Source organism: Gavialis gangeticus, unplaced genomic scaffold, assembly GCF_001723915.1.
Source record: "Gavialis gangeticus isolate Ggan-Ray unplaced genomic scaffold, GavGan_comp1, whole genome shotgun sequence".
In the NCBI taxonomy this organism is placed as follows: domain Eukaryota; kingdom Metazoa; phylum Chordata; order Crocodylia; family Gavialidae; genus Gavialis; species Gavialis gangeticus.
Window position 1 is genome coordinate 21,533,162 of NW_017728995.1, and position 22,611 is coordinate 21,555,772.

Here is a 22,611-nt window from a genome sequence, read left to right on the forward strand (position 1 = left end):
CCCACCCCAACCACATCCCCCTACAAAATATACAAGAATAAGACTTTATTTTTGAGTTATTATGCAATCCCCTCTATATACTGTATGCAAATACAAATAATGACAAATATTTTTTGTAATAAAATATGTTATAGTAGGTGTTTACCTTCTAGTGTATGATGTGTTTTTTTTTTCTGGTTCTAAGATGGCAACATGCCCCTCCCAAAAATAGTATTTTTGGGGGGGCAAAGGGAGAGAAGTCCAGTAGCAAAGGTCAAGGGGTTGGAGGGCAGGACTTCCGCTCCAAATATGGTGATCAGGTGGGGAGGGGGGCAACTGTCAAGGGGCAGGGTTACCCAAGCGGTCCTCAACAGCTCACCAAAACTTGTTAAGTGGCCCTCCAGCTGAAATAATTGCCCACTCCTGTACTAGGAGTTAGTGAAGACCGGGGCCCATAGAATTTAAGATGTCCCACTGTGATTAAAATGGCTGACACTTAAGGATATCCTAACTGAGTTTAATTAAGATGTTGCTTTTATGTTTTTGGTATTTTTCCTAAGAAAATGACTCAGTATTGTGGATGGGTGGTATTTTATTGGGAATAGGCATATTTTTCCACACACTAGGTGAATATACATGTGTGCCCAACTGTGCAGTTGTTACTGTGCAGTCCCAGCAGTGCATGGGTTGTTTCTGGCCCTATTGTGCAGTAGTGTCAGCATCGTGGTTTGTGCCCACTGATGCTACGTTGCCATAGTGTCAAGCTATGTCGCCGTAGCTCATTGCTATGGCAATGTAGTCTCTCGTGTAGATGCACCCACTGATTGTTGTTATAATTTCCCAATGAAATTAATAATAGTTTATGGAGAAACAGAGTATTATGAAATATATATGTAATGGAGAGAAAAATCCTTTTATGATGCTATTTCAAGCCTTGGTGCTTTTATATTGCTACTATAAAGCTACACCTGAAAAGGCCTCTGCAATTCCGTTTTAATAATTGTCACTTTGATTTAAACTTCCAGATTTTCATATCAATTCAGAAAAACTGGGTATGTAATGCACATAGTACTGACATGAATGAGAAGATCACAGTATGTAGCAGCTAATGGTCTGAGTTCTCATTTACCACACTGGCAGTGCAAATGTAGTGCAAATATAATTGACACCAATGTTTAGAATACGTTACCCCGCTGGGGGGCATATGGAAGGACCTCAGTGGAAACGAGGATGGGGCTTAATATATTTGTATTAACTCACAGACACATGAGGACCTTTTTCAGTGTAGAAAGATGTTGGCGGTGTATTAATTGTATACCCTCTCAATAGTGAAAAATAATTGCATGTGGCTGATATGAGTGTTCCATGGAGATGAGGTCCTATATTTCAAAGCAATCTCAGCAGCAGATAGTATGCCCTGTTAAATGCCTTTTTGGAATTTTTTCTATTGAAGCTGCTCAAGATGACACTAACTATATATCAATAATTAAAATATTCAGTCAACCAGGTAGAATGAGAAAACTTGAACACAAATCTGCTGCTTGAAAATGCATCCTAGTTATTTTTACAGCTATTATATCGAGATGAACACACTGTGGGATTGCGCTGTGAGACTGAGAATTTCATCCAATATGAAAAAGAAAAATGTCACTTAATTGCTACTGTAGTTGAGGTTGAGGAATAAGTTGATCTTTTACCTGAACTGGTACCATCAGAATGCATGTCACTAATAAGGCCTGCTCTAAGAGTGCAATCTGGGACTAAATAATTTGAATTCCTTAGGTATTTACCCAAGAGCACAAACACTTGTTAAAGGTATCAGTATGTGTTCCTAACCATGCTAACTCTAATTCTGTTTTTTTTCCAAAAAGAATTGATAATGGAGTATGAGCAAAACTTGTGACCACATGTTGCCAACCTTGTATCACATCTCCAACATGTATCTACTGGCGGTATATTTATTTAAGTTTAGAAGGACTCCCGTGCAAACAAAAAAAGCGTGTTTGAATTGTACCAGTTTAGACTCCCTAACAATCTGATGCATTCGGCATGAGTTGGGTGGAGAGATTAGCTCCATTCAAGAGTGAGATATCCAGATTACATTACCATATATATCACTCCAGCATTTGGAATTGAGTCTCTGATGTGTTCTGGGATTGAGGAAGAGAAAATATTCTGCAAATAAAATAATGTATTTACCTTAATTGCTGTTTTTCTACTCGCTCATGTTTCACATTTGCCCTCCACTGTTAGACAGTCACATTGTTACTTCATGATATAAAAAGGACTATACTGGACTCAGTCTTTCGCCTCATCTTCATTGCTCAGTTAACTGAGGTTACAACTTAAGTGTTACTGTTATTTCAAACCCTATCCATGTATGCAAATGCCTTTACAAGCCTAAACACTACCACCACTATGGTGGCACTTTTAGTCTGGGTCGTATGGTTTATTAGTTTAAGTTAGCACAACTTGTTAATCAGTAGCATAACCCTATGGCATAACCAGAGGGAGTGATTTTTCTCACGTGGTCACACTGCCTTCCTGTTGTTAGTGTGTTAACGGGTATTACAGGCTTCTTTGGGCTGCTAAAGAATGCAATTGGTAAGATACTTTCTAGTGTAACACCTGTACCTGCTAGCACTGGAATAGTTAAAAAAGAAAAAAAAATGGTCCAATTTTTCCTAGCACAGCCATTTGAATTATCACACGATGAAAAGCATTTCTCAGTCCATATAGACTGTGAAATTCATCTGAAAGTTAACGCTCATTGCATTTTAAATTAAAATAGCATGTCAAGGGGTAATGTTTGTGCTAGCTGTTTTGTAGAAGAATGGCATCTTCTATGATTCCAGAAATCTGCTATGCTAGACTATAAACCAATATACATCTTTCTTGTACCATGCATAAGGTATCAGATGAAAAAATGTTACAGTGGTAGTATGAAATACTTAACTATTAGATTTGCTTCTGATATCTTATCTTGTAAAACATAGAAAACAGAGGTTGGAGGTTAGAATAGCAATGGGAGAAACAAGTTAGTGGGTCAAGGAACAAGATAGAGGGTAAAGAAAATAGGAAAACATGAGAACGGTAGAGAGAAAAAGCAGAGCCCTGATCCTATTACTGCTTGTCCATACAGATCTCCATTAATGTGTAAAGGGTTTTCACAGGGACACAGAGATATGATCATTAAAGGTGCATACATGCATTACAACTAGATCGCCCTTAGCGTAACCAAGCGTAGGGCAATTTAAATGGCTGTGTGTAAGTGTTCATAGGGCTTAAGTCACCCTAAAAATGGCATGCCCTGTTTAAAGTTAGTTCTTAACAGACCCAACCTAAAGAATGTTTGCACGGGTCTACAGGACAGCCCTGGGGCTGGAAATGCCCAACCACTCTCCACAGCCCCAGGGCTGTGCTGTTTTTACCACCCTAAACCTTGACCAGGTTATTTTTAGCCTGCCAGTTAGCACATCCTCAGACCAGGTAGCCCTCACTGGACCCACCGACCCTCTTGTGGACCCACCAGGCCTCAGATCTGCCAGCCTTCCCCTGTAACTTGCTTGTCTCTGGCTGCCCTCACCTCCTCCTGGCAAGTACAGAACACTTGCATGGGATGATCCTGACTCAGGTTTAGGCAGCTTAAAGTAAACCACTGAAGTCTGAGATGAGTCCTACCTACAAATGTTTGTTTGTACCCTAAGTCAATTGTGCAATCAACTAGAAAGGGTCTGGTCACATTTGATATTAACTCACCATTTGTAAATAGTGGTAAAGAATCAATACCGATTTACTGTTCTGTTAATAAATGTTTAATTGATTGTGATAGCGTCACACTGTCTGTTAACATTTATACTGATGCAGTCATGATTACCCGTGTCAGGAGTATAACATGTTTATAGCATCAGTTAATCATGTATTACCCTTTAATGAATAATTTATTAAGGGAATGTTAATGCACAGTGTGATTGAGGCTAGGGACAGAAATTACACATAAATCAGTATAAGTGACTGGAAACCAGTTCAACTCTGTAACACAACAGAAGTTCACTGTATATAAACTGCTTTCAAAATGGCCAGAGCTGTTTAAGATAAACCTGGGTATATGTAGTATCAGACTGATTTAGGTTAAATTGGTTTATTGAACTTCTGTCCCAGATCCCCTCCAGATTCAAGTTAACTTACAATCTCCCAGCATCCCAGGATGTTTTAAACCTCCACTGCAACACTCCCTACTTCCTTGCAGGGTGGGTGGGCTAGCCTTGGTCCAACCTGTCTGCTCTAGACAAGCAGAGAGGTGTGCTCTGCCGCTTTCCAGCTTTGGGTCTGGGCTACTGCAGACATGTGGCTGCATTTCTGGAATCAAAAGTGAATATCCATTCACTTGCTTATCAGTTCGATCTATGCATCTTAGATTAACTTGTGAAGATTGCCTTGATTCAGCCTCAGGCTTTTTGAATGTCTGTACTTAGCCTGAAAGTGAACTAAAGCAACCAGGCTGATTGTATTATTCAGCTCATTGCTTGAGTGCAGTTTGTAATACAACAAAAAGAACATGCACTCAGTATCTTAAGCTGTTTTGACAACTGTCACACTGGGACATGGGTGGCCAGGTATAGGGCCACTTGGGGGCAAAGGCACTAGTCAGGGTCAGGTTGGGTGAGCAGGTGAAGACAAACTGGGTCAGGTAGCCAGGAGATCAATCCATGAGCTGGCTGAAGGATGCAGGGCCAGTCCTATGGGCCAGATCAAGCCCATGGACCCCTCCATCCTCACATGCTGGAGCCAGTGTATGCAGCACCCACTCCAGCTGATCCAGAATGGTGCTGCATGCAGTGGCACATGGGGTTGCTCCAGGGTGGGTACCACATGTGCCTGCTCCAACCAGTTGGGGACCCAATGAGAAGCCCAACATCCTGGGAGCTTGGCTACCTCCACGGGAACAACCTTCAGTGTTGGGCTTCCTCCTGCAGTGCTGCTGCGACTCCAGTGTTTTTGCTTTGGGTTGGGTGTGTGGTAGCCAAGTGGGTGAGAGATGCCAACTGGGTGGCAGGCAGGTGTCTAGGTGAGAGCAGCAGCACTGTGGGCCTCCAGCAGCAGCACAGAAAGAAGTGTGGTATCACAGGCACTTGGCTGCTATCATGGGAACAAGCCGTGGTGCTCGGCTTCTTCCTGTGCCGTGGCTCTCACCCAGGTGATTGGCATTGCAGCCAGGGTTGGGGCAAGGTTGGTGGGTCATATGTTTGAAACCACTGTCTTAGTCTGTTTGTCTTTAAAAAAGGAGTGTCTTACGTGAGATTAGAATTTGTAAGGCTAATTCTGCCCAACCGAATGGTGCAGCTTTCACTGAAGTCCGTGGGAATTTCACCTCGCATGGAACTGAGCCCAGACTGCGTTTTGAGGTCCTGATACTTCTTGCTGAGTGGCTGCTCAAAAGTATGCTGAGACTTGTGTGGAAAACTTGTGTGCTACACAGCAGTAAAGAGGATACAGTAGCAATTGGCAGCAAAATGGTTAACAATGAGATGCTAGAGAACCAATTGTGTGTAATTTTTTATAGCAGTTTTGATGTACCCATTTTCTTCTAAAGCTATTATTATAAGTTTTAGGTGATAACAAGGGGCATACAGCCACAGGTTCAATCAGTAGGCTCTGCATTTGGTTATACCACTGAAAAAGCAGAGTAATTCCACTTTTGTTGATGGAGATACACCATTTGACTTAACAGAAATTTGATCCAGTGTCTTTACCCAACAAAAAAAAAAAATGTATTGCCTTCCTTAAGTGATTGGCCTGAGGTGTCTTGTTGCCGTTAGGATAATTGAATTTCTGTAAGATGGAAAATGGCCAGGATGAGCATTTACTAGGGACTGCTGACACGGTCATGATGTCACTGACTGACAGTCAAAAGGCAGTTGTTATCACCAAAACTTTAAATCCATTTGATAAATTCGTATGTACAACACCCTCTTTTCTGAGCAGAGATTGTAACCATGGCAGCAGTGGTTGCTGCAGTGTGCAACTAAGACATATGCAGCTTCTCTTAATGAACCAGAAGCATCTAACAGTGTAAAAAGAATTAAAGTGCAAAGATTTTTAAGCGGACTTCAAATAAATGTTGAACATGCGTCTGTTTTTTTTTTTTTTTTTTGTAACGGGCAAAGAGCATGGGCAAAGAGAAGACAATTGTGATATTAAACTCTCCATTGTCGGACCATCTGGTTTCTAATGCAGTTTCATCCTTACTTGAGTCTTCCTCACATTCATTATCTTATCAAGTGCTGGCTGCATAGTCGAGTTTGGAAGGAAAATCTGGAGCAGGACACAGTAGTCATTGCTTGATGTGCCACTTTTTATTATTAATCACTCCTGGTTTTTTTTAAGTCTTGCCCATACATTTTGAAGGTATTCTTTTAAAAGCTGATTCTGCAAATCTGTACTTGTGTGAATGAGTTGTGTTAATGCAAGCACATAGTTATGTTGTCTTCTTGGGTCATTCATTTGCATAAAATGTGGAATTGGTCATGATGCTTTACAAATTTACTGTAGAGTTATACCTCCCCAGAGGTTACCTGAATTGGGTCCAGGGTTAGCAGATTGCTGGCTTTAGGACCAGGGCAACAGTTGACAAAAGAAAAAACTGTGCCCAAAAAGAAGTGAAAGCTCAAACAGAGGGAAAAGGACTGATGAACTAAGACAAAAGTCACTACTATCAGGCTTCAGTAAGAATGCCTGAAACAATGTTGCAGTCCAAACATCTCATCCACTTCCTTGCAGTTTGTAATAGGCATTCTGAAAGTATTGCAGATTAAAATGGTCACATGACCCTCCGAAACCAGAGTGGCCTGCAGTTTACGATATACTATAGGTTGACCACTGTAGCATAGTTTGATCTGCAGCACTTTGCCGAGAAAGTTAATTCCATTTAACTGGGGATTTTGATGTTTCCAGACTGAACTTGTTCTGATTCAGTTCCAACCCCACCTCCATTTCAAAATTCACTGCAAAAATAAAGTCCCAGAGTCCCACATTCATAGTTGCAGTGGGCTGCCCTAAGAAGCTGACCCTGGAAGCCACGGGGTCCCTGATCGAGGGAATCTTTCCAGCATCTTGCCCCACCGCCACAGGGCCTGAAAAACAGGAGTCTTAGCAGCTGCAAGTGTATTCTGGCAAGGAGCAGGGGAAGCAAGCTGTCCAGGGAGTGGGTAGGTTTGATATTTGCCTCATTTTCAGAGGAATGGCATCAAAGTCGATCCATTTTCATAGAACGTTTTGACAAATTGGCAAATTCTGACGCAAAATTGTCAGAATATTTTCTCCAGCTTGGCTCCTCTGATTTTATCCAATGCAGTTTCCCGTCTTTGACATCTGTGCTTTGACCTGACAGAAAACGACACAGTAAACCTCATCCTACTCGGAGCAATATCAGAGACCTAGTTTAAAGAAGTTACATACAGAGAGAAGAAGCTTGTAGCTCTGTTCTACTTCTGACACCAGTGAGAGAGGAGGCTCCTTCCCTCCACTAACTCACATGCCTGCTAGGTGAAACTGCCAGCAATTGGGGTGCCTATCAATGTAAACATGAAGCAGGATCATTCCTCAGCCAACTATTCCCTGATGTATCAAAACATGGGATTATGCTGGGTTATCTGATAATGTGGTGGATTTTGAGGAAGCCCCTTCTAGCAATTTTGGTACCAGATGACTGATTTGATGATATCAAAGGAATCTAGAACCTGAATCTTGTCTGAAGCTCTGGAGTTAATTAACATGAGTTTTCTTGAGCCATGATTTACCAGGGCAGAAACCTGTCTGTTTCTATCATTGTTCCTAAGTTGGCATGCGGGAAAAGAAAATTTTTGCTATTACATTAAAGATTGAGATGTTCAATATATTTCAACATGCTGCAATGTTTTGAGGAAACTAAAATAAAGTAATATCAGCAACTTCCTCAAAAGTGGGATTTTTCTCCTGATTTTCAGGGGCTATCAAAAACTCTTCTTAAAAAAAGAACACACATGCGCATGCGTGTGTACACACACACACACACACACTATAAAACGGTGTGATCTAATTTGGAAAATGAATTAATTGTATCTGTTTGTTTTAATTATCTGATAATACGGTAAATAAACATGAAAGCCTAGTTGTCCAGATACTTAAGCATTTACCTAGCATCCACAGGACAGCTTGTGACAAGTTTGGTAATTTGTCTACAGTATAAAAATCTCCTGATATCAAATAGAATTTATTTGCATCTGGGTCAAACTTCACACACCGCTATGAATGAAAGGGTGTCTTATGTTTCTGTTCTCCTTTTCCCTCCATCTTAGACTAGAACTCCAAGGCCTACTTGTACAGGGCTAAAAATCAGAGTTGCAAGCTTCAGTACAGTCGCACTGAAATGTAGTCAGCCTAGTTTAGTGGATTTCAACATTTTTGGACCCAAGGCACACCCTTCATTAGACAAAAGGTATCTGCCGGAAAATGTCAACTCTTAGCTTTCACTCATTTTTTGACTACAGAAAAATAATACAGCATTTTTTTCCTGCCACAAAGAACTCAGAAAGCATACAACAGGTCAGAGGGTGGAAACAGATGTTGCCTCTGTGCCACTATAAAAATGTTCATGGTGGCATCAAGACCGAGCAGATAGAAGTCCATACTCCTTGTTGCAGCACAAAAGCCCAAGATTTATGACCGTGACAAAGCCAGTATTAATTTGTGCCTCTGTTAATGGTGGATATCTATTTGCTTTGTGGTGGGGGAGTGTGGGCAGCTAGGAGCTGCCCACACTCCCCAGTTGCCTCAGGCAGGTGCTCCAAGGACGTGAAGGAGGCCCAGCCCAGCACAACTCAGGAATCCCAGTGCATGACTGGACCCCTCAGTCCAGGGGCATACCTGGCCAGCTTTCCTCTCTTACAGAGAGACAGGCTAGGGAGTCTCAGGGCACATCTCTGTAGGCAGGGAAAGTGAGGGTCCCTGCTTATAGGGATGTGCCCTAAGATTTCCCAAGGCATATCTCTGTAAGAAAGGAAAGCTGGGTAGTCATTCCAAAGACTTGAGGAATCCAGTCCTGTGTGGGAATTCCTGGTGTGCACATGACTGGGGAGAATACATTACTTGATGTCCTGCGAGACCAACATATGGGACAAAGGGCAAAGTGCCTTTTGCCCAGTGATGTGGACCAGGTGTGCTGGGACGCATCCTGGCACAGCTGATCCGTTTCATTTGGTGACATCAAATCTCTAGCCAGAATGGCTTTGACACCATGGATTCCTGTTTGAAATCTCAGGATTTATCTCTTAAAACATGTAGGTGTTTGCACACCTAACTGTGCTAGTATTGTACAACACCCTGAAAAGGATCTTGCTGCAGCATCTTGGGTAAGAAATACTGCCCAGGCTGGATCCAGCCTCTGGACCTGTATGATCCAGCCTTTGGGTCTTGGGCTGACTCTTCAGGCCACATGTGATGTGCGGAGCTGGGCTGGTGCATGGATTGGATCTGGTACTGTATGCTGCCCAGGGGGCAAGCTTGGGATGCATGTTGTATGCTGTGCCTGTGCCCTGCCTGCTGGCTTCAGGGTTGGTCCGGATCAGGCCATCCCAGACCATCACACATCGTGTGCTGGCCTCCCGGGGCTGCATGCAGTTCCCATAGCATTGGATCCAGCCTGCATGCTACCTGCAGCACAATCCCTGGTGAGGGGCTGCTGTGTGCTGCCTGGGGCACAGGGGGCTGGTATGGGGAGCACACTGTACCAGCACCCTGCTGAACCAGCCCAGTGTGCTGGCTCCAGCACGGCCTGATTTGACTTGCAGACTAGCCCAGCAACCTTCATTTGACCATGGTCGATGATCTTGACACTGCCTTAGATGATTGGGTAGTTTCCTTTCAGGAGAACTGGTTTACCAGAGGGTAGGTGTCTGTGGTCAGCTTTATGGATGTTCAGAAAGTCTCATGACAGAGGAACCTGGAGGTTCTAAAAGGGCAGCTGACTGCTCCATTTTGGGTCTTCAGACATTTTATAGTTCAAGCTGAAGGAAGATAATAGAGGGCCTGGCTGAGGCACGAGAGAGCCCTGCCTTATTGAAACACAGATAGACTCCAAAGACTGGATAAGATAGAGTGCATGTAATTGTATTTAGGGTACTTGTTGTTTTCTGAACATTTGTAGAGTCTTGTGCTTTTTCTCTTAAGCAAAGAGTAATTACGGACAGAAATCCTGTACAAAACCTGTGTGATGTGCTACGGTATCCATTGTCACAGAAGACATAAAGTATTTAACAAAAGGCTCATATATCTCATATGTGTGTGGGGAGGCCCAAAGTGAGGAACGATTTTGGTATGAATGTGTATATTGTCTAATACAAAAAGATCCTGGCTTATGACTTAGTCTTTGGCACTACTGCAATACCAACAAATAATATTTGAGTTCTGTCAAAGGTTTTTTATTAATAGTCACCTCTGCTATTCTGTTTCCTCAGCTCTCTCTGTTAGAAGAGGCAGGCTTTGGTGGTGTTCTTCTCTACATTGATCCTTGTGATTTACCAAAGACTCAAAATCTTAGCGATAAAGCATTTATGGTTTCCCTGAATAATGGAGGAGACCCATCAACGCCTGGCTATCCCAGTATCGGTAAGTCCTGTTCTTCATGTGTTGCTAATGTAATGCTAATAGTAAATGCAGGAGTTGAAACAAGCAAATTCTCAATCCCAGGAAGAAACCCTCTCACAACCTAGAGTGGTGCTGCAAAATTATGCTGATCGTACTGTGGTGATATAATAGCCTCTTGACAGGAGGTAGGTAGCCTAGACACTTCCTTATGTTGGCTTTTGTTTCTGTCTTCACACACTCTATCATTAGCCAGCCTCAGTAATCACAAAGAGGCTTAATAACTGCAAGGAGAAAGCCACTTTGGTTTTCATAGCACAATCACCTGAAATGGCTGCTCCACGCTAGGTGTTTCTGTGTTTGGGACCTTCTGCCCTCATGTTGTGGCTGGCAGAATCATTTGCCCTATCATAGAAGCATAGAAAATTAGGGCTGGAAGGGGACCTCAGGAGGCCATCTAGTCCAACCCGTGCTCTAAGCAGGACCATCCCCATCGAGATCATCCCAGCAGAGGGTTTGTCCACCCAGGTCTTTAAAACCTCTAAGGATGGAGATTCCACATCCTCAATGGGTAGCTGTTCGAGTGAGAAAGTTTTTCCTAAATCTAACCTAAACTTCCCCTGCTGCAACTTAAGAGCATCACTCCTTGTTCTGTCATCTGCCACCACTGAGAACACTATAGCTCCATCCTCTGTGTAATTACCCTTCAGGTAGTTGAAGGCTGCTTTGTAAACCTCCCCTCGGTCTTCTCTTCTCCAGACTAAATCTGCCCAGTTCCCTCAGCCTCTCCTAACAAGTCAAGTGCCCCAGGCCCCTAACCATTTTTGTTGCTCCACTGAACTCTCCAATCTGTTCATATCCTTTTTGTAGCCCGAAAGTGAACACAGTACTCCAGGTGTGGCCTCACCAGTGCTGAACAGAAGGGAATATTCACTTCCCTCAACACACTCATGCTAATGCAGCCCAGCATGTCATTAGCCTTCTTGGCAACAAGGGCACACTGCTGGATCGTATTCAGCTTATTTTCCACTATAACCCCCAGGTCTTTTTCTGCAGAGCTGCTGCTTAGCCAGTCAGTCCCTAGGCTGTACCGGTGCATGGGATTGTTTCATCCTAAGTATAGGACTTTGCACTTGTCCTTATCATGAGATTTCTTTAGGAACACTCCTCCAATTTGTCTAGGTCTTTCTGAGTCCTACCCTACCCTCTGGCATATCTACTACTCCCTCCAGCTTGGTGTCATCTGTAGATTTGCTGAGGGAGCGCCCTGTCCTAACTTCCAGGTCACTGGTGAAGATATTGAACAAAACTGGCCCCAGGACCAATTCCTGAGGGACTCCACTTGATACTTACTGCCAGCTAGACATCAAGCCATTGATTACTACCCTTTGAGTCTGACAGTCTAGCCAGTTTGCTATCCACCTTACAGTCCGTTTGTCCAACCTGTTCTTTTTTAGCTTCTTTACAAGGATGTTATGTGAGACCCTATCAAAAGCCTTTCTAAAGTCAAGGTATGTTATGTCCACTGCTCTCCCCGCATCCACAGAGCCAGTCACCTCATCATAGAAGGCAATCAGGTTGGTCAGGCATCATTAGCCCTTGGTGAATCCATGCTGACTGTTCCTAATCACCACATTTTCCTCCAGCTGCTTAGGAATGGATTCCTTGAGCACCTGCTCCATGATTTTTCCAGGGACTGAGGTGAGGCTGATTTGTCTGTAATTCCCCGGATACTCCTTCTTCCCTTTCTTAAAGATGTGCACTATATTTTCCCTTTTCCAATCACCTGGGACCTCTCCCAGTCACCACACGTTTTCAAACATAATGGCCAGCAGCTCTACAATCACATCAGCCAACTCCCTCAGCACGCTCAGGTACAACCTGTCCAGTCCCATGGATTTATACACATCCAACTTCTCTAAATAGTCTCTAAATTGTTATTTTACCACTGTCAGCTGCTCACTTCCTTCCCAAACCGTGCTGCCTGGTGCAGTAGTCTGGGAGCTGACTTTGCCTGTGAAGCCTGGGGTAAAAGAATGGTATTGATTACTTCAGCCTTTTCTGCATCGTCTGTCACTAGGTTGCCTCCTCCAGTCAGTAAGGGGCACATGCTTTCCCTGGTCTTTTTCTTGTTGCTGACATACTTGTAGAAACCCTTTTTGTTACCCTTCGTATCCCTTGCTAGCTGCAACTCCAACTGTTCTTTGGCCTTCCTGATTTCATCCCTGCATGCCCAAGCAATATTCTTATACCCCTCCCTAGTCATTTGTCCAAGTTTCCACTTCTTGTATGCTTCCTTTTTGTGTTTTAGCTCACTGAAGAGTTCCCTGCGAAACCAAGCAGGTCTTCTGCCAGACTTGCTAGTGTTCCTGTATGTAGTACCCTTGGCTGGGGGAGAGGCGGGGAGGCTGCTACTCCATCACCAGGCTATCCTGTACCTGCTGGCCCTACCTCACCTCTAATCTCTTGACTACCATGCTCTGATGCTGTTCTGTTTATTTTGGTTGAGGGAGGCGGTACCTGCAACTGGGAATAACTTCACTGGTTGCCTTGTTTGTGGGCTTTGAGTGCTCCTCCTTTTAAGGGAGCATCCCGTAGGACTTGTTGGAGTCTCAGCTGTTGTAGCCATGGCCCCCTTTTTCTCTGGCTGTATCCTCAGCCTTGTTCTGTTGTTTAAGACCTCAGCTCCTGAGTATTGGCCCTGCCTTGGGAGCAGCCCTACTGGGATTACAGTCTCAGCACCAGCCTCCAGCCCTTTAGCACAAGGCTAGCTCTTAGCACAAGTAAAAGGGGAATGCCACTCATGCACCCCTGTAGTCACAACCTGGTCCTCTGGTACAAACAGAACAAACGTACAGTCCAGCTGCTTCATAACACAAATAGTTTCCCTCTTCTGAGTAAATGTTCCCCGTAGACCCTGTTTCCATAAGAACCTCCTTCCCCAGCTCCCCTGGGTGGCTTGGGTGCCTGTCTGTCTGTTTCCAGGAGCCCCTCCCTCCCAAGAGCTGCTCTCCCTGCTGCAGGCAGGGATTGCCCCTTGAATGGTCAGAGACTAAGCTGATATCTCCAAACCCAGACTCCTTCTGGTCATGTGACCAGGTCTTCTGCACCCAATGACCACGTACAGCTAATTGCTTCATTACCCACCTGGCCTTATTAGCCTGGAGCCCAGTCCACCTGGGCTGTTACTCCTTACTACCCTTCCTGGTCCCATGTCCCTCATCCTCTTAGCCTTTCTAATAACAGGGACATGGGGGCCCTGTTACACTGTGCTTTGGGATGGTTCATTCCTGTGCCCTTAATGAAGTTTCTTTAAAATACAACCAGCTCTCCTGGATACCTTCTTCACCTCAGACTGGCCTCTGAGGGGATCCTGCCTGTCAGTTCCCTGACCAAGTCAAAATCTGATTTTTTGGAAGTCCAGGTTCCTTATTTTGCTGCTCTCCCTCCTTCCTTTCCTCGGGATCCTGAACTCAATCATCTCATGGTCACTGCTGCCCAAGTTGCCGTCTACTAGTACATTCCCCAAGAATTCTTCCCTGTTTGTGAGCAGCAGGTCAAGAAAAACATAGCCCCTAGTTGGCCTGTTCAACATTTGCACTAGGAAGGTATCCCCAGTACTCTCCACAAATGTCCTGGATTGCTTGTGCACTGCTGTATTGCCCTCCCAGTAGACTTCAGCGTGATTGAAATCCCCCATGAGAACCTGGGCCTGTGATCTTGAAACTTCTGTTAGCTGTTTGAAGAAAACTTGGTTTACCTCATCTTCCTGGTCTGGTTGTCTATAGCAGACATGCACCACAACATCAACCTTGTTGCTCTCCCTTCTGACCCTAACCTAGAGACTTTTAAGAGGCTGATTTCTAGTTTCATACTGTACCTCTGAGCAGTCATACAGATCTTTTACATAAAGAACAATTCCTCCTTCACTTCTCCCTGGCCTGTCCTTCCAGAACAATTTACATCCATCCCTGACAGTGCTCCAGTTGTGTGAGCTACCCCACCAAGTCTCTGCCACATCATAGTTTTTTGACTGTGTGAGGACTTCCAATTCTTCCTGCTTGTTTCCTGGGCTCTGTGCATTTCTCGACAAACATTTGAGTAATTAACTGATTGCTCTCCGTTCTCAGGAAGAATGAGACCTCCTCTATTGATCCAGTTCACCCACTTCCCCACTTACCGCTGGGCTTTGGTCTCCATCTCCCCAGTGAACCTAGTTTAAAGCTCTCCGCACTAGGTTAGTAAGCCTGTCTATCAGTATATAGTTAAAAACAATATAATCATAAAAGTATATATCAAAAGTTTGTAGAGCAGTGATCTGTTATTCAGTCTTTGCCTTGAACATTTGCAAGTGCTAAATATTGCCTAATTTCAGTCCTATCAAAACAGACTTGGTTATTCAGATAATACATTTCAACTTCTCTAAGTGATAGGAGGTCAAAAATATAGTTGAAGTGTGCAAAGTAGGTAAAATGTTAATTAAGATGGAATGTTTGTATGCCACAGTGATGTTTTTGGAAATAATTTGTACTAGTGGCATATCAGACTATCTGTTCTAAAATCTCTATTCTAGCAGTTCAGTGAACATGTGTTCTGCCTGTCTGCTGTCTTCTCAACTTTATAACCTCCTTTACCATCTAACTATACAGAAAAGTATTAAGAATCACACTATGAGCTTGTGACAAGGCTTCATCAAGAATATTTGGTCCAGTTACTAGCACAGACATCTAAAGTCTGACTTGAATTGGCACTAAATCAACTGAGGCAATGCTGAGATACTTCATGACTAGAATGGCAGAAAATAGAAATATTTGCCTAGTTGTCAGAGAAGGGTGTTAGCTATTCACAGCATGAAATGCCTTGACAGCTCAGTGGGAAAGAAATTGCACATTTTCTCAGTGTCTCACAATACCTGACCTAGTGTTCTCAGAACTGCCCTGGGAACTACAGAAGTAAATGTAACACTCTTCAAGCTTTATTCTTGCTCATTTCATGGAGCCATTTGAAAAATGAGTTGTTGTTTGTCAAGCTAGATGACTCTATAATGTTTTATTTACCCTACATGAAAAGTAAAGTTAATTAAAAGTGATATACCAGCAATAGGATGCCCATTAAGTGTCTAAACCTTGTATGTTGGTTTGTTGATAGGTACAGGAAATGTTCTTATGGATTGCATAAACTCCCACCTCTAGTTTTAGAAAAGAAGCCCAGTGGTATAAGAAAATTTGATAACCTTAAGCGAGGGGCCAAGTGATGCAGTTTGATGCTAGAACCTTACTGTTGCTTGCACACAAATGTGAATTTTTAGAAGGCATACATCAGCAGAAATCAGCACTCTCTCCCTCATCTCTGCTTGGTTTTGATTTCCAAAGACAGTCTTCTTTTCAGAAATCTTTATTTGTTGCTGTCACTCTTGAAATGATCCAGTGTTTGGGACATGGAAGTAGTGGGGGGAGGGGCATTTAAGGAGTCAGGGAGGGGAAGACACAACAGATGTAAGCAGTGTAGAGAGTCCAAATCTCATTGTTAGCTAAGAGGGACAGAAAAGGGAAGGGTCTCACAGAAAATCACTTGTTTTCCTTTGGTTTTTTAATGTATTGAGTGCTGCACTTGGTGCTGCTTATGGCAGAGACCAGTTTGGCTTTGCTGTTGCTGAACTCCAGAGTTATTTCAAACTAAATCTGTCTTCAGACACAAAAATGACTCAGTAAACTAAGATATGGTTGGATCCTATTTGTCAGTCTTGGTGTGTAAATAGCAGTGTCATTGCTATGAGCAGTGCGAGCACTGTCCTAAGATAAGACTCTCAGTAATAGGGTTCCTATCTATGCAGCAGAGGAACAGAAATTATATCATGAAGAATTCTTCAAGCAGCGTGATAGAAAGCACTATCAGTTATACAAGGCTGAAGTGTAACAGCTCAATTCAGTAAAATCCTAGTCTGTCAACAAGAGTTTCTGGTGTAATACTCTTTTTAAAGAATTTTACACATAAGTTTTGACACTAAGGAAAATATTACAGATTAATATGACTATTCAGAAGTGTCCTGTGCTTCAGATCACTGTAAACAGCCAGTCATGTGAGCCATAAAACCAAGGTGTGGGACAGAAATCAGCTACACTAATGTGCAGTAGAAGTGTTGTGCATGTATGTATTTGAGAAGACTGTGACTTGTGAATTATTCAGCTGTACAGGTATGTAATAGATTTGGCAGTCATCTTCCTGTAAGTATGAGTACACAAGAGTAAGCAGGTGCTATGTGCTCAATATTTGCCCAAATGTGGCAATAAGAAGGCAAGGAGTGGGTGAAATCTTGGCCCCATTGTTCCCCTAAAATGCTTAAAGATAATGAGAAAAATCCCTATTCAATTTGGATTAGGATTCGACCTGAATCGGGGACAGTGATTTGATTAGTTGATTCAGACCAGCGTCCCTGATTCAATTCGGCTAAATCCGAATCTGAAGATTTGATGCTAATTCCAAGAATCAGCAATTCGGACGTAGACACAACTTTAAAAGTTTTTTCTACATACCTTGAGGTAGCAGGCGCAGCACTTCCAGATGACTTCTGGGTCTGCCGGGGAGCATGCTGCCCCCCCCCCCGTGCGCTCACTGGCTCAGCAGTCGGCCGCAGGGGGACTCCTGTGTGCCCCCTGACCCAGGAGGCACAAGTCACTGAGCCCCCCCAGGGGAGCATGCTGCCCCGTCCATGTTCTCCCTGGGGTGGGAGAAAACATGGGAGAGGACAGCGTGCTCCCCACAGACCCGGAAGTGCTTCTGGTGCACTTCCAGGTCTGCTGCCGAGCATGCTGGGCAGCCCTCCATGCTTCAGTAGGATGTTCTATCTGCCCCAGCATCACAGCAGTCATGAGCCCTGCTACCTAGACGTATGTAGAAAAAATATTTAAAGCTGTGTCTATGTCCAAATCATCAAATCTCTCCAAACTGATTAAAGGGTTCTCTGATTTGATTCGGATTTGGAGATTTGGCCACCGAATCAGACTGAATCTTCACTGAACTGAATCAGGGACCGAAGTTTCACACAGCCCTAGTACTCACAAATAAATTGAAATTGAATCCACATGTGCAGTCCTCAGTAGAGCCGAGTCCTTTCAGGTTGCATTACTTGGCTTTCCCAGGGTTTCCCCTCTCATATACTAGGGCAGCTCTGAAGGTGGGGATGACCATCTCAGTCCCCAGGGAGCCCCCTGGGGGATGCTTTGGGAGTCTGTTAAACCTCCCCTGTACTGGGCTCTGCCTCCCGGCTTTTTTCCTCCCTGTGCACTGGTGAAAATTTCTGACCATCTCTACTGATGAGTTTGCTAGAGTAGGTCTCTGTTTCGTTTTGTTGTTGTTAAGCAGTTCTGGACACCTACCCTCTAGGACAAAACTGTCCAACTTCTAAGCAGCTGGCAGCTCAATGCCCTGTAGACCACAACAGTGGGGGCCACACCCAATCTGCACCAGAGAAAGCCACGAGCCCTTCAGGCCATACACTGTGTGGGAGCCCCCACAACTGCAGCACTGAGAACTCATGCCCCTCCCCTCCACTTGCTGCACCATGCATCTGAGCAGGCATTCCTTCCCTACTGTTGCACCATGTGACCCCAGGCTTACCATCATCCCCCCTGCCATGTTGCACTGCCCCACCCTTTGGGGCCAGGACAGGCAGTGAAAGCTGAAAAAAGTAAGAGGAACTTGGAGACACTGGCTGCTAGTGCAAGTGGCATCCAGGCAGGAGCCCAGGGACTGTAACTATGTGTCCTTTGGGTTGCCAGTTGGATAACAGTGCTCTTGGAAATTGTCAGGATAGAGATGTTAAAGTAGGAAGGATCTCTGAAAGGAGAGATAATCCTTCTGTACTCACCGCAGGAGAATGGAGGATTGCCAAGAGTGCACACATGGCATGCCTCATTTGTGGAGTGAGTGCTTGCTCCAGATTGCAGGTTGAGCTGTGCAGGGTACTTCTGGCCCTGGAGAGGGGCAGCCCAGGGGAGAGTCCAGCATTCTCAGTCAGAGACACCGAGAAGCTCTCCTTTAGACCCTGGTCTGTGAGGAGGTGAGCAGCACCAAGGCTCTGAGAAGGATGTGTAGGAGGTCAGAGGAACTCCATTGGAAGAAGTACTGCTGTGAGAACAGGGAGCAGGAAGAGATGGAGCCCCCTCCTAGAAGTAGGTGGGGAAAGTGGGACAGGAAGAGCCACTGGGGCTCAGCCCTCTTGAAAGGGCAGGACTACGCTTAGGAGCCTGGAGGGGACAGTGTTTTGGTTTTGGGGGGTGGGGAGAGGGATTGTTTTTTTCTTTCTGCTATATATTGTTCTGAAGATCCAGAGGGCTCAGCCCTCTTGAAAGGGAAGGACTTCTCTTAGGAGTCTGGAGGGACTGTGTTTTGGTTTCTCTCTCTCTCTCGTTTTTTCCCTTTTGCTATATATTGTTCTTAGCTCAGCTAAGGGTATTTTCCTTTTTCCTTGTGTTGTATTCAAGCATTGGTTTGCCCCTGAACAGAGCCAGTAAGAGGATTGAGGACTTGCCTTTTTCAGTCTTGGGGAGGTGGGAACTTGGCAACCCTGTCCCAGGTGAGGTAACCCCAGATGGTTTTCTCTGGAATCAGCAACAAAGTTGTGGTCAGATCAGGGTGTAGGGGAGGAGGAGCCCCATAGAATTAGGCCTACCATATGGGTTCAAGGGGGAGGTTGCTCCCTGCAAAACTGCTTCCTGATATCATTGATCAGAAACATCGAAGTCATGGCAGGTGAGAAGATTACATCAGGGAAGGGCTGAGGAAGGTACTCATCCTGCCTCCTTAGCCCACTAACATCTGGGGAAAATGTCAACGCACAAGGGACCAAAGCCTTATAGCACCTATTGGCAACAGAAATGAATAGTAGCAACCAAATTATTCTTTATAGTGATCTGAAGAGCGTAGGTAAGAGATGTCCGTTACTAAAATACACAACCAGAGTGTATCATGATTTACAGTCAATCCATATTCAGTAATCACAATCTTTTTGTAGCTACCCCTTTACCTTGCTGCTTGCATTGTAAAGTAATTACATTTCAGGAGCTATGCCTTCAGCACAACTGTACAAATCAGCTGTTTTTTAGACATATGATGTCTAAAGCTTGTAGCTCCTGCACAGTATATGAATAAAACTTTCACTGGATTCACTGAATATTACCCATTCCCGAGCTTATGTCTATTCAGAAGAAGGACTGTCAAAATCCAGCCAAAGGCGTCTCATCAGTCTGGACTCCTTCTGGGACCCTCTGCCAGCATTCAAAACTTTTTGAGAATCTCCCTTGCTTTACACTTGGATGGAACAGCAAACCACCAAAAATTGTGAGTCAGCAAAACCCATTGAACAAACTCTGGCACGATAATAATCTACTAGCCAACTTGATGTTTTAGATTAACACGGTCAGTCTGGCACAGTGTGTTGTGGCTTGACCACAGATCTGGGACTTAAGGGTTTGGATCCTACATCCTGTCTCTGCTATTGACTACCAGTGAGAAAACACACCTGGAGTTTCTTGACATCTAATAAACAACGCAAAACATTTTTATAGTAGGTACTTTGTCTGCAACCTTGAGCTATCTTTAGAGACTATTGCAGATACTTAGTTCTTTAACAGAAAGAATCCATTTGATTATTGAAAGCATGTGGAGTGGGGGGCAGAGGAGAAAGGCCAATACAAAATGCCCTCTTAGGGTTTTTCTCTCTGGTGGTACATCCCTGTACATCCCATATGTATGTGCACAAACTAACCCTCAAGCACATTTTAAGTGTTACTGTTCTACTTCCTTGCCTCCCAATGGCACTGCAAGGCATTGTTCATTGATTTGAAAGCACTTTGAGGTCCTTGGATGGAAGGCACTATATAAGTGCTCAATATTATTCATTATTAATAATAAGCCCGCTCTCTTTTCGCTTTCACAACTGTTTGATTTAACTTTACTGCAAGTTCCCTTGACTTGCTGTCATCATCACAATACAAAGCTGTTTTCCCTATTCAGAAAATTCCCCTACATCAGGCCTGCCAGAGCTTAACTACTTTTCATAGCAGCCTCTTTGTCTGAAGCTGTACCTCTGAAATAATATATAATTGAGTGTATTTCAGCACCTAGAAATATACCTCTCACAGGCTTTCTCAATCTAAAATAATATTTTTAAAACCTTTTTAGTTGCTTTAAGGGCAACCCCCTCCCCCGAGTAATGCTATTTGCTAGTATGGATTATTCATATTTATGGATATATAAATATTGGCATCTCATTACACCTAATGGGATTAACATTCCAAGGATGAATTGGGGAAAGAGGCTAGAATTCACTGAAGTATACATGTTTGGTGTGAACTTTGATTGAGCAGAGTGAAAAGGTGCCCATTGATTTCAGCATTTGTTGAATAAAGGGTTATGGTGAGACACATCATTCATTATTTCAGGACTCAAGGCAGAACCCACAGATTGAAAACAGTGAGAGTTATTGGTGCAGAGGGTCATCTACTTTATAGCTTATAAACTGGATCATGTTAAATCATGATAATTTAAAACCCCATCTTTGGGTGGATAAATCAGTTGTTTCAGAGAATGACTTATGCTAAAGGGCTCTATTGCAACCTCTCTTACCTGCAACTCCTCTTCTATTCCATCTCTCACAACCGGCAGCTTCTATGAACTCTTGAGTGCCAGAGGTTTAAAAGGTTGCAGAAGGAATGGGTGGGGATTTTTAATACGTATACAGTATTTTACCTTTCCTTTGTGGTTAAGTTTTCTACCTGCATTACCAAAGCTTTGAGTTCGATTTCAGTAAAGAGTATCCTCTTCTATCCATTGATTTTCATTGTCCCTCTGTTTGCTTTTTGGATAATGTAGCTGAGACAGAATAGTTGATTTCCAGCTCCAGCATGCCCTTCCTTATAATTTTAAGAGCATCAAGGAAATCTTTACAGTTGTGATGTAAACTCAAGAATCAATTAAAGATTTTGGGCTGTGACAAAAGGGCTAGGCTAGAACCAAAGTAGAGCTAATGTAGGACTGAAGTGACAAGAACAAAGTCTGACAAGTTAATTAGAAAAATAGTCCACAGTATTCGATTTCATTTTAAAACATGAATTTTGCTTTAAAAGAAAGAAAAAATATGCTGAAGGTTAAATTTAAAAGCCATCTCGTGTGGGCTGGGAAAGGAAATGAAAACGAACATCAGATATGATAATTGTCTACTTTGCCATCCTTTTCTTTAACATATCATGCAGTAAAAGAGCAAAATAGAAGATGCTAATTGCTATGGGATAAAGTAATATATTGTATGTGTTCTAGCTGGAATTCTCTTTTTAATTTTTTTATTCTCTGTAGCCTTAAAATATTCTGACCCACATGCATTTTATTGTGAAATTGTAGCAAAAATTGCAGAACACCCACTGCTCATTATAGAATGCCCTTGACATTTACCACTTTAATAGGGTTGTATTGTTTAATTGAAGCCAGCCAATTATAACGCACTGTTTGCTTTGGACCCCTCTGAATATATATAAGCACACAGTGATGGAAATATCTTCCTGCTATATTTGTGGTGAGTTCAATAATTTGATAGTTTTAGTGCCTCGCTGCCTGTTATCTAAGCTTGCCCCACTGTCCTCTGCTTTGTGAGAATTTCTGCTCAACTTGCTGCTTTAAAGGAGTGAACTAACTAGAAAACAGGACATTGTCTAACACTGCATATGCAACAGGACTTGTTCTAAGAAGCTTTCTTACAAATCACTGTGACTTTTATAAGATCCTTACAACCCTGTTGTCTGTTCTTTCATAGATTCATAGATTAAGGGTCGGAAGGGACCTAGTAGATCTTCTAGCCCGACCCCCCGCCAGGGCGGGAGAACAACAAAACCCCAAAACAAGAAACGGGACTCAAATGAGTCCAGCCAGGTAGGCATCCAGCCTCTTCTTAAAGACCCCCAGGGTAGGGGCCAGCACCACTTCCCTTGGAAGTTGGTTCCAGCTCCTAGCCGCCCTAAC

General features: G+C 43.5%; 1 protein-coding gene across 2 annotated transcripts in view; it reads left to right on the forward strand.

Annotated features, from left to right (window-relative positions):
* Nucleotides 1–22,611, forward strand: part of NAALADL2 (N-acetylated alpha-linked acidic dipeptidase like 2) — a 989,869-nt gene that overhangs the window by 488,679 nt on the left and 478,579 nt on the right. For both annotated transcript variants that reach the window (XM_019503319.1, XM_019503318.1), the window contains exon 6: nt 10,473–10,623. In XM_019503319.1, coding sequence (XP_019358864.1) covers nt 10,473–10,623 — 151 coding nt within the window. The remainder of the gene's footprint in view (nt 1–10,472; nt 10,624–22,611) is intronic.